The sequence below is a fragment of the Stegodyphus dumicola genome, chromosome 9 (assembly GCF_044657685.1).
Source record: "Stegodyphus dumicola isolate Sdum_Otavi_A_Nest chromosome 9, ASM4465768v1".
Taxonomy (NCBI): Eukaryota; Metazoa; Arthropoda; class Arachnida; order Araneae; family Eresidae; genus Stegodyphus; species Stegodyphus dumicola.
Window position 1 is genome coordinate 105,390,097 of NC_140776.1, and position 13,450 is coordinate 105,403,546.

At 33.9% G+C, this 13,450-nt stretch overlaps 1 protein-coding gene across 2 annotated transcripts in view; it reads right to left on the reverse strand.

Annotated features, from left to right (window-relative positions):
- LOC118194223 (SURP and G-patch domain-containing protein 1-like) overlaps positions 1 to 13,450 on the reverse strand; it is a 118,165-nt gene that overhangs the window by 8,327 nt on the left and 96,388 nt on the right. For both annotated transcript variants that reach the window (XM_085823861.1, XM_085823860.1), the window contains exon 11: positions 8,481 to 8,610. In XM_085823861.1, coding sequence (XP_085679987.1) covers positions 8,481 to 8,610 — 130 coding nt within the window. The remainder of the gene's footprint in view (positions 1 to 8,480; positions 8,611 to 13,450) is intronic.

Sequence of the window (13,450 nt, forward strand, 5' to 3'; positions counted from 1 at the left end):
TTGGTTATATCAACCAAGAAAGATAAATCTTGTATCCATATTGGATCGTAAAACAAACTTACGTCTTGATTTTTCGTTTTTAAAAACCGACTTATTTCTTCTTTCAAATCCCAGAATTGTTTGAGAATCTTGGAGCAAGATAACCAATGTACCTCAGTATAAAAGGACAAACCCGAATATTCACTATCTAACTCACTTAAGAAAGCAGTGAATTAATGCTGATTTAAGCCTCGAGATCTTATAAAATTTATAACTTTTTTTATATATGACAAAACATTCTCCATATTTATTACTTTCGTGCATAGAACTTCTTGATGTATAATACAATGCATATGATGAATGTTTGAACCGTGAATTTCACTAAGTTTTTTTCTTAGTAATACTACGAAGCCCTTGTTTTTCCCGGTCATTGATGGAGCGCCATCTGTAGCTACAGAATTTAATTTTGCCAAAGGTAGATTGTATTTATGCAGAAGTCCAAAAACACAAGTAAATATATCTTCTCCTGTGGTAGTACCAGGCATCCGTATTAGTTCCAGTAATTCCTCAAAAATGTTAAAATTCTTGTCACAAGAACGAAGAAACACTGCTAATTGAGCTTTGCCACTAACGTCCATGCTCTCGTCACAGGCAATGGAGAAACTTTCGAAACTAGATGATTTTGCTTTGATCTGATCACTTAAATTCACGGCTAAATCAGTAACTCTTTCCGCAACTGTATTTCGAGACAATGAAATTGATTGAAAAGCCTTCACATTTCCAGGACAAACAATTTCTCCAGCTTTCATTAGGCATTCCTTGATGAAATCACCGTCAGTAAAAGGCTTCGAATGTTTAGCTATCAACTCGGACAAGACGTAGCTTGCATGTACCGCCGCTTCACTTTCTTGCAATACTTTACTAAACATGGACTGTTGCTTTTTCACTCCTAACTTGAGCTCTTTCAATTTTTTTTCTCTCATTAATCCTTCGTAATTGTTATATTTCGATTTGTGTTGTTCATAATGACGTTTAATATTATATAACTTTGGTACATTAATAGTATTATTACATATCAAGCAGATTATTTTATCTTTTATTTCACAGCAAAAATATCCTAATTCCCATTTTACTTGGAATATTCTGTGTTCGTCAGCGATTTTTCGTTTAACTTTACTACCACTTGGTTTTGATATAGACATACTGAATACAAAGGGCTGGAATAAACAAGGTTAACATTAAAAAGTTAAAAGTTAATTTATTCTTTCCACAAGAGATAAATCAAAATGCTGAAATATTTCTTCAAAAATATTCTAAGAATATCACAAAATGTCAAACGTTTAGCAAAAATCAATTCAAAACAGAGAAACTAATTCTATCTCACAGCGAAATCGCTACAAATCAATCACAGCATTAAGTAAACAAACAGTTCGCTAGAACTACAGCTACTACTGAGATGAGTTGTTTGTTCTCGGCTTTTATAAGCTTTATAATTAATTTCTCGAATATACTGGAAACATCTATAAATATCTGGATTTTTGTGGATGGCAACAGCAATTACGAGATATTTATTTATTAGGTATTAAATGCACACGCTGTTCTATTTTTAACCTTCCAACGCAGCTGTCTTTTCAAAAATCGTCTGCATTGCTAAGGCAACATGAAGAAAATCTAATTACAATTCTAAAAAAAACTAACTAAATAAATAACTATGAAATCCGTAACAATATGAATTAAGTAATAATTAATAATAAAGCAAAGTGCATACACATGCATGCACCAATATATCGTACAAAACTATGATTGGAAAACTGAGACCATGAGTTCGGCCACATTCGGCTATCGAGAGATGCGTACAAGTTCTGAGTGCACATGTCCCCCAAAAGCCGAAGGTAGCTGAACGCAAGCTACTCACACGCATTTGTAATTTAAGTAGTGTGTGTGTCAGCTCGCTGTGAGTAATCTAACAACACTGAATAAATTATCGTTAATTACTTAGCAGTAAACATTTCATTTTTTTCTTCGTCGCTATGTTATTTTATTATTATATATTATTATTTGCCGATATACTGGCCGGGCCGCAAAAATATTTGTTGTGGGCCAGAGTTTGACATCCTTGCTTTAGATCATAATTGTTCTTTATTTCATAAATTACGGTTTCATATTTTAACTTTTATAATTTCTGCATTCCCTCTTACCAGATTTAAATTGATGAGCTATAATCTGGAAAAACCCCTAATCTGGAATCGCCGAAGTCCTGACGAGTCCAGATTAAAGACTTTGTACTGTATAAATTTAAGTAGAATGTATCAAAATGAGGGAACCCATAAGTAGGAATTTTAATTCAGGAAATTTTTGTTTTTTGTTTTTTGTAATGGAACTTGAATGTAAATCATGGGGGGAAAAAAAAACTTTTTTTAAAGGGGACTTGAATTTAACCCTCTCGCTGAGCATCCCGCGATTTCCACAGGCAACGCAGAAGTAGCAAAATGTGCACAACCTATGATTCCAACGGAGATTAATTTTTGCTGTCTATTTAACTGTGCAACCTGCTCTTTCTCTGTTCACAGTTTCTTTTCGGAGTTTTTGTGATGTTTAATTGTTTATTTAGATGTGGGCTAACAGATGGCGTTAGTTGTCCACATTTCTGCCATATATACAAGAATACTTAATGTAGCATTTTGTGCTCGCTTTTCAGAGTTCAAAAATGTCTGGCAGGAAGCGTGTTTTGCAAGTGATAAAACCTATATCCCTGACGATATTTCCAACACTGATAGTAGTTCTGACTCTGATTTCAAGTATATTGAAGATAGTTATAGCGAAATTGATGAGAATTTCTTGGATTCCTCTACAGATGATGAATCTGAAAATTCAGTTCCTATTGAAAATGTTCAACAGTGGTGCAAAATATTACATTATGTAAATATTTTCATTAGTATATATGTTTTACCTTTGTATTTTATACAATAAATCATAATTTAACCAATATTATTTTTCAAAATTTTCCTTTTAATATCATTACTCTTCAATTTCAGTATTCTGATAACATTTTTCTATGATCCAATTCTATATTGGGGGGGGGACTCTTTTTACAAAAAGTTTTTTGTACATTTTAACTCTAAAATATATGCAGATTTGAAATATGTAATAAAAAAAAAGACGCAATTTTTGAACCTACAGTAGACTCCCGAGGCGGATTATCCGCACCTGCAGCATAAAGTTTTTTTTTCCAGTGTAAAGCAAAGAAAATAAAAAATGTTCACAAAAACTGAGCGAAACGTTAAATTTGCTAACATCGTGCTTATTTAGAGCAAAAATATCCCAGGCCTTCTCGGAACCTTTCCCTCTGATGAGTAAGTGATTTCTTACTCACCCTTGCAGTTCCCACTCCACTGCCCTCTCTCGTCTTAATCTTACTGGTACGTACACTTCCTCCCACTCGCCATTGTTAGTTTAAGCCGGATAGTGTTTGCGAACCGGTCGGAACTAATTTCTTATCTTTTATTGTGTTCAGTGCTTGTGCTTATTGGTTTTGTGTTTTTCGTTACTGATTTAAAATGTCAGGAAAACAAAAGAAGGTTGTGTTGATGATTGCGTAAAAACTAGAATTAATTTCCAAAGAAGCAAACGGCGCTATAAGGCAGCAGATGGAATTGGATTACAGAATTGTGGAAACAACAGTGCGTGACATTCTAAAGCAAAAAGACAAACTGGTGAACTTTGCATTAATGTCGGACAGTGCTTCTGCAATGAAAACATGAAAAACTATGAAGGGTTCTACCTTTGATGAGCTAGACATGGCAATGACAGAGTGGTTAGCTCAAGTTCGAAAAGAGGATACACCTGTAAATGGTTCTATCATTGCGGCCAAGGCAAAAACATTTTTTGAGTTGTTAAGGCCTGAAAGGAACTTTTGATGCGTTTTCTGGTTCCTTGATTTGTTTTAAGCAGCGACATGGAATTCGAGAAATTGGACTTCATGGGGAGAAACTTAGTGGTGACCAAAAAGCAGCCGACGATTTTCACCATGAATTTGAAGAATTTGTTTTAAAAGAAGAGCTATCTTTTGAACAAATTTACAATGCCGACGAATCGAGACTGTTGTGGAAATGTCTTCCCACTCGCACTTTATCATTTGAAAGTGAAAGTAAAGCCGCGGGTTATAAAAACGACATGGAAAGGATCACTATCATGTCTTGCAGTAACGCAAGTGGTGGACATAAACTTAGACTTGTTGTCATTGGAAAAAAAGGCGAGATCTTTCAAAGGCACAAGGATAGAAAATTTACCCGTTGATTACCTTAACCAAAAAAAAAAAAAAAAGGATGGATGAACTGAAACATTTTTCAAGAATGGTTCGAAAACATCTTTGTTCTTCAAGTGCGTAAACATCTTAAATCGAAAGCCCTCCCTGAAAAAGCTGTGCTATTGATCGACAACGCACCTTCTCACCCAGCAACAAGCGTGCTAAAGTCTTTTGATGGACACATTTTTGCAAAGTTTCTCCCAAACGTTACTGCGCTAATCCAACCCATGGACCAAGGATCATTGCAACAATGAAGAGAACATACTGAACCAAGCTGCTAATGACCAAAATTGAAGAAGGTCTGAAATCTGAGAGAGTTTTGGAAACACTACAAAATCTTGGACAGCATCTACGATATTGCATCTCATGGGACTCAGTGAAACCGTCAACCCCCATAAAATCATGGAGAAAACTCATGCCTAATGTTGAAGCCAACAACAACCTAACATCTTTGAGTTGTGAAGAAGAGAATGAAGATGTAGATACGCCCACGGCAACTCTTGCCGATATGGTGAAAACAGTTCCAGGTGGTGAGAACGTCGATGCTGAAAACATTAACGAGTGGATGGAGTGTGACGTCAACGAACCTGGCTTCGAACGCTTGACAGATAACGAAATTGTGAAGAAAGAAGGAGAGAGACCGAGAATGAAAGACAGCAAAGTGAAGGTGAAGAAGAGCCCACTGTGCAGATGCGGAAGACTCATGAAGTGGCTTTGCAACAAGTCGACGGACTGCTGAGCTATTTGGAAGAACAAGATGACGCGGAGTTGGCCGATAAACTTATGCTACGAAAAATGCAATCTCGGATCAAGAGAAAATGCTTCCAAAGCAAGAAGCAAACACAAATGACTGATTTCTTCAAAAAAGTGTAGTTTTGCAGTTATGCTTTTAAAAATTACATAATACATTACAGTATTAAAACAATACATATGTATTAAATTTTCTGTGTATCCTTGACGCCTCTCGCAAGTACAAAGCACTTTTCTGTTTTTATTAACAAAAAGCATTTTAGGTTAGTTTTGAGTGATATACTAAAATATTAAGCATTAGTTAAACATTTCCTACTGTTTATTTTACATAAAATGATTTTTCAAAGTTGGAATGACTGTTTTCTCTTTTGCTATACCCGTTTTTAGCTTTTTTTCGGATTATCCTCGGTGGCCACGCCACCCAATTCCGTGGATAATCGGGAGTGTACTGTATTCTGATAAAAAAAAAATAAAAAAATAAAAAAAGTAAAAAATAAATAAATAAATAAATAAAACGCAGTGAGAGGTTTAAGTCATGAATAACAAAATTTTAAACTTTGAAAAAGAAATTAAACAAGTAATTATCGCTATTGATCGGAAATTAGCTGACTTTTCAAGGGCAACAAACCAACTCCTGTTCAATGAAAAATAATTAATAGGTGCGAAGGTGTTTCGTCTTTTAGTCAAGTAAGAATGATGATGCCAAACTGGCAAATTAGGCCAAAATTATAATTTGTGAAGTGATGGGATTTATAGCCAAAGTAGAGTATCAAAGAACTCATTCTGAATGAAGCATTTTTGCTAATGAGAGATTCTTTAGAAATTTTGAGTGAAAAGCCAATTTATGTAGTAAAATTCACAAGATACTTGACTAAATGTCCCCCGACACCTTCGCTTTTACGCATGTTAATTCCAGACTGTTTTTATAAAAATAAACATAATAAACAGCAGTAATCATAACTGGAATTATGAAATAGAACTCAAAGTAATTGAAATTAACGTGAGAAACATAACCATGCTATCTTTGCAAAAACAAATCAAATAAAAGTTGAAAAATTAAAATATATATAACAAGAAACTGGAACCAATCATTTAACATAAACTATTGGACTAACTGTGACAACAAGGCTGCCCTCTGGTGAGCAGCCAGAGAAGGACTTAGCCCACTTGACAGGTTGTATCAGACTCTTGCTCTGTACTTTTCTTAAAGTTAAATGTAATGTCTATGTGTAACTTAAACCTGTTAATAAATACTTGTTACACTATATCGGATTCTTCTATGACCCTATCTAAAATGAACCCCTCACAAAATAATGAAATGTAAAATGTGAAATGTATATGAAATATAAAAGGCCAGAAGTTTTGAATTAACATGCATAAAAGCGAAGGTGTTGGGGGACATTTATTCAAATATCTTGTAAATTTTACTAAATAAATTGGCTTTTCACTCAAAATTTCTAAAGAATCTTGCATTAGCCAAAATGCTTCATTTAGAATAAGTTCTTTGATACTCTACTTTGACTATAAATCCCATCACTTCACAGAACTACAATTTTGGCCTCACTTAATTTGCCAGCTTGGCATCATCATTCTTACTTGAGTAAAAGACAAAACATCTTCACATTTATTAATTATTGTTCATTGAACAGGAGTTGGTTTGTTCCCCTTGAAAAGTCAACTAATTTCCGATTAATGACGATAATTACTTTTTTTTTTAATTTTTTAATTTCTTTTTCAAAGTTTGAAATTTTGTTATTCATGATTTAGAAATCATTCAAATCCCCTTAAAAAGTCTTTTTTATGATTTACATTCAAGTTCCTTTAAAAAACAATTTTCGGAATTAAACTTCCTACTTATGGGTTCCCTTATTTTGATACATTCCACTAAATTTATATTAGGAGATAATATAATAAATATTTCTTTAGTAAATAAATTATTATTATCTTACTTTGCAGCTATTGTGCAAGTATTAGAAAAACTTGGTTTTGAATTCAATGAATTTAAGATCATTCAATGTATACATATACTTATATACTTTTGGTGTGGTTGATTGCAAACAAAATATGAGGTGCACATTTACATTTATAGCAGTCCTATATACAAAATTTCAATGTTCTGAGGCTACTCTTTTTTGAGTTATGCAAGATACATACGTATGAAGAGACGCCACGAAAAATTCTCTTCAGAATTCATTTTAAATCAGTTTTATAATTTTTTTGGGGGAAAAGAATTCTTTACTCTGTCCTCATGTATAGATGCTATGCCAAAACATTGTTAAATGGCATTCAATAGCAGTCAAAATGGATATTTTCATTGAAATAGGATACCCGAAAATTTTCGTGATTACAATACTTCCTTTATACTTCATGCAAAGAAGTAAAGATGGACAAAAATTCAAGGGATTCTGAAAATAATTTTAATGTGGGAACATACATCACAGTCATGTCTGTACAGCACAAATAATACACATTTCATGTGACAAAACCACATGCCGATTATGGACTGAATGCATAAAACTGGTTTAAGAACTGTAGTTAATTGAATTTTAGTACCAAATATGGCAGCAGTTTGTTTCTTTGTAAATATATATAAGTAAGCAATAAGGCTAAGTAAAGCATAAATAATTTAATAACTTTAACTGAAATGCAGCCTGCAAAATTTATGAAACAATAGGAAAACATTCAATAAAAAAGCGAAAATTATGGTATGCACAAAAAATGTTTTAGGAGAAGTCATTTAGAAATACTTGATGGTAAAACTTTCAATGCCCTTAGAGCACAATTCCAACACTGTACATCAATCATATCATAAACTGCAATTTTCTCTTTAACTGACATGATCTTGGAATCATGATGAACCTACAATTATGTGATCTTCTCATTATTCTGCATTGATAGCTAAAATTTAAAAGACAGTTACACAGCAAAAACTTTATTTCACTAAACTTTATTTATTAAATTAAAATTACTTTAAATATCAGGACCTTTGGAGAATCCTGCAGAATTTAATAATAATAATGTGCTCAATTTTACGTCTGTCTATAATTTTTCTTGCATATATACCGATATCAGCTCTCTCACTGTAAGATTATTCTCAATTCACACACACAAAAAAGGGGGGGGGGCCTTTGGTACTTCAAAGGTGTTGGAAACATCCGACGTCCATGGCTGTTACTATTTGACTTCAACCTGATTCTTTAACTGACGTCTTAATTGGACAATTAACTTCATAGTAGGTTCATCTGGTATTTCTACGCAACTAATTTTTATGGCATATTAACAAAAAATTAATAAAGTCATGACAAAATATTACAAGTTAATAAACTTATTTCATTAAAATAAAAATCCATTCATTTCACCATTAAATTATAAAAACATATTGAATCCTTACATTTTAAAAAATATTTAAATCACAGAAAATAATATAAACATGCAAACTACTTACCAAAGGATTTGGCCTAAACCTGTATGCCAACATCATTCGTTTACGATAAGCTTCATATTCGTCGTCATCAGACTTAATATCATCTGGCCTACTCTGGCCCAAACCAGCATTTTCAACAGGTGCTGCACCTCTAATTATAAAGAAGAAAAGCATAATATATTTCAGAAAATGCTACTTATAAAAGACTTCTGAAAGGCAGTTTTATTACAGTACAAAGTCCAAGATCTGAAAGCTTCGGGCAATTGGTTTTGGATTTCAAAAATTTCAGAATTTTAGACAATCAATTTAAATCTTGCACATAGAAATAATAAAATTAAAAGTATAAAAGGTAGTTTGTGAAATGATGAGCATTCATGATCTCAAAGAAATCAAAACTTAGCCTCTGCCACAAAAAGGTTGAATTTTAGCATTTATTTTGGTCAACTTAAATATTTTTTTAATAAAGTAAGTTATTTAAGTGATTGCATTTTATGCATTAATACTTTCTCTTTAATTTTTATATTAAAACATAATTTTGTTTCATTGTTCGAATGTAATGTCGAGAAATTCCATAAGTAATCAATTGAAATCTTTTCATTTTCAATAACTTCTTTATTACTTTTTTCAAAATTTATAGCGGTATTTTCTGGATTTAAAAACATAATACACATTTCATTGTCTATCAAATGACTAATGATTGAGGCATAGTCATTGCAGCCTTCTATACTGCTACGCCAATGAAATATACAACATTCCATTCTAAATAAATACTGGTTGGATTTTCTTATTATATACAGGGCTAGATATGATAGTAAAATGCTGCTGTCCACAATTATTAAAGAACTTGCAAGGTATTTCTCCCACCTTCTTGGCGTGCCTTCGTGGTGTGGTGGTCTGCACGCTGGGCGTGTGTTCCAGAGGTCTGTGGTTTCATTTTCGGCGAAGGTGTCGTTAATTTTTCATCTCTCCTGCTTAAAAAAAAAAAAAAAAAAAAAAAAAAAAAAAAAAAAAAAAAAACCTAATGTCTCTACAGTGGCGCCCAAACTAAAAGGGTGCTGGATGATGACTCTCCTTACCCAGGATTTGGTGATTGGGTCCCCTAGAAACCTCAGTCGCCTTTTAAAAGGGGGAGTATATAATAGATTTCTCCTGGCTTCTGAGTGAGCCTTCGTGGTTTAATGGTCCACATGCTCAGAGCGTAATTGAGAGGTCCGCGGTTCAGTTCCTGGCAAAGGCGTTGCAAATTTTTAATTTCTCATGCTTCCAAAAATACTAATATCTCTACAAACTGAAGCCGAAACAATATGCAGGGTGCTTCAGCATTTTTGGATAATGAAACTTTCCAAAAGGAAAAAAACTCAGCTAATTGGAATGAAAACTGATTTACAATTGCTGTGCAGTATTACACTGAAGAAGAAAAGGGAAAGATCTTTTTAAAAAAAGATTTACGGACAGACCAGTTAACAGATCATTTTAGTTATTGGATATCCAGATTTTAGACTTATACCATCTTCACAACTAACTTTCTGCTAGCAAAAAATAATTTTTGCTTTGTTAATGGCTGAAGTGGATAAAACTCGCAAATATTAATAAAAATATTTAAAACATTCAATAGGATTTGGTTCATGTGATTATGGCAAAGATTCAAAGGCTGTCTGCCTAAGGAGAGGGATGTCTTCATGGAGGACTTTCTAAGGAAAACTTGCTCATATACATGTTACTCACGGGAAAACCAACGAAAACACCCATGCAGTCTGCCCATTTTACAGTATTCGAACCTCGGACCAAACTACCAGCGTTCAGCGACTTTGTATTGCTTTGCCATTGGTGAGCCCCATTCAGTAGGAATACTGGATGAAAATCATAATGCAGAATATGCTCCCATTCCCTGGCTTAGATCATAATCTTCAGAATGTCTCTTGAAAATCTCATTAAAATAATGGCAAAAAGAATGGAATTTTTGTGAAAAGGCAGAAGCACATTTAACTATCTGCTGACAGTTTACCAGAACTGTCAGCAGATATGATTGACTTTATGAATGTTTGATGGAACTTATGGTCTCCATGAAATGAGCATTATATTTTTTATGCAATTTAATTTTGCTTTTAGTTTTAAATTTCTCTTTTGCGTAAATATGTTTCAAAATTTATATACAGTAAAATTATATTATTATTTATGATATAGTAAAATTATTTTGATTCTGCAGATACATAACAGGACATGATCCCTTTGTATCATTTTACAACTAACACAGATTTACTAAAATGCATCACTATGTCTGTGGGGATACTAGATCTCCAGATTATTATATAATGGAATGTCTCTTAAAAAAATTCCATATTAAATTTCCTAAAGCTAATATCATTCCTTTGAAGAGATTCCTTGTTAAGCTAAGACATCAAGTTCTTAAAATTTGTGAAATTATGAATCTACTTGCTGCATTAAGAAAAGATATTTGCCATCCCACTTAAAAATATAAATATAGTATCATATTTCATTATGTATTCCATAAGCTCATACACAGTAATTTTATTTTATGAGCATATGGTGTAAAGGCTTAATTAAGACATTATGATTGTTTGTATGATTGACTTTATGAATGTTTGATGGAACTTATGAGCATTATATTTTTAATGCAATTTAATTTTTCTTTTAGTTTTAAATTTCTCCTTTGCATAAATATGTTTCAAAATTTATGCTTTTAAATTATGTACCGTAATATGAGAATATTATGGTTATTACTATTTAAAATAAATATACAGTCCAAAGTCGTTTATTCAGACACCCATAATCCGGACCTCAAAGCTACAAACTTTCTGCGCATGCGTCGCCTTGACGCAAAGGCGTTTCTTCAAGCGCATAAGACCTTTACGGCTGCACATATTATGTTTACGCATGCACGTTTAATGTATAACGGACGGTATAAGCTAAAACTATCTAATTATCTATTTCAGTTAATGTTGCAGATTGCACTGTTCCTTAATTTTCGAATTGGATTCGGCTTATTATTTTTTGCAGACTGTTAGAGCAATTTTATAAAAGAAAGCTTGAACTTTCGATTATGTCAAATAGAATTTCTGATGCTGGAGCTCCCAAAGGATCTACAAAGCGAAAGTATGTTTCAATGTCCATCAAACAAAAAGTGGAATTGCTGCAAAAAATGGATAAAAGGCATATCATTTGTTTCTCTAACCATTCCGAAATCTGTTTATCAATTTCACGCTGCTCTGCGGCGGGAGAGGGGGGACACCGCGCCGTGCAATGAATTGGAAGTTGATCTGTCAGCACTATCCTTATCTTCAGGTCAGATGTTTTTATTTTATTTGGCTTATAATGCCTTACTAAATGTAGTATTTCATCTCAATGTATTCTGTCTTTGATATGATTTAAATCAAATTCCTCGTCATTATAATTCGCTTCTGATAGCAAAGAAAGTGACACAGAGGTTATTGAAAACGAAAAAATTTCGATTGACAAATTAATCGGTATTCTCGACACAGCAATTATAGGACTTGAACAGCGGAACTTTGTAACTGAACAAGAAATTATGCCTGTTTATAGAATTAAAGAGAAAGTATTATCATGTAAAACGAAGCAACTTAAACAACTTACATTGAAAGAAATGTTTAATAAAGTAAACAAATAAATATTAACCTTTTTTTTATGTAAATTTTCATACCCTTTAGATCATAATTGTTCTTTATTTCATGAATTACGGTTTCATATTTTTAATTTTATAATTTCTGCATGCCATCTTATTTAAACTGATTTATTAGATTAGATTTAAACTGATGATCTATAATCCGGAATCGCCGAAGTCTCGACGAGTCCGGATTAACGACTTTTGACTGTAGTAAATCTAGTTAACGATGAATATGGGACAATACTCACTAACCACTGGTACACACCAGGTGTCTCATATCAACAAACGCCACGTCCCAAGCTACATCAACTGAACTGAACTAATTTATCAAATTATTAATTATTATAAATTTGAGCATATATACAGACACCAAAGAGGCATTGCATTATGACCACCCTGGTAAAAACACACAGGGCAACATTTAACCCTCAAACCTACCAGCACACAGCATGGCACTGACTCCACAAGGTACTGATATGTAATTTGAGGTATATGGTACCAAGCACTCACCAATTGATCCTGCAATTAACGAACACCGAGACGGTGTTGCGTGGCAGCATGAATTTGGTGTCCCAGGTGGGACCACAAAGGCTCTATTGGATTAATGTCAGGTGAATTTGGAGGCCAAGACATAACTTGAAAGTCACTGGAATATGCTTCGAACCACTCCCTGACCATTCAACCCTTATGACACGGTGCATTATCCTATTGGTAAACACTATCCCCCGCCAGAAATACTGTTGTCATGAATGGGTGAACCTGGTCTGCAGCTATGTTCAAGTAGCCTACAGATGACAGGGATTGTTCTATGAAGATTATGGTCTTAATGGTGCTCCATGGAAATATTGCCCCCACCATAATACCCCTGCCACAGGCTTGTCTCTATCCAATTGCGCATGCAGGAGCCAGTGTTTTGTTTTGAAATCAGTGTATTAGCACATACCCGTCAAATGGATGGACCAGGAAATATGATTTGTTGGACCATGCAACTTTCTTGCATTCTTCTAATGTCCAATTCCAGTGTTTCTTGGCCCACTGCAGATGAAGTTGGCGATGGTGTGCCACCAGTGCAGAGACATGCTTCAGCCTCTGGCTGTGTAGGCCCAGATGCAGTAATGCACGCTGCACAGTATGTTGAGAAACACTGTCCGAGTCGCCTCTGTTGTAGCTCTTTGGTCATGGCAAACAATACGTAGCAATCTCCGCTCTCCTCTGAAATCAATGCGCTGTTGACGACACATTGTTGGTCAGCGACTTTTTATTTCACCATCCATTCCCACTTTCAATATGTGCTCACAAATGCACGTGAACAGCCCACTAAACGCGCCATTTCCAGTCATCGAGGCAT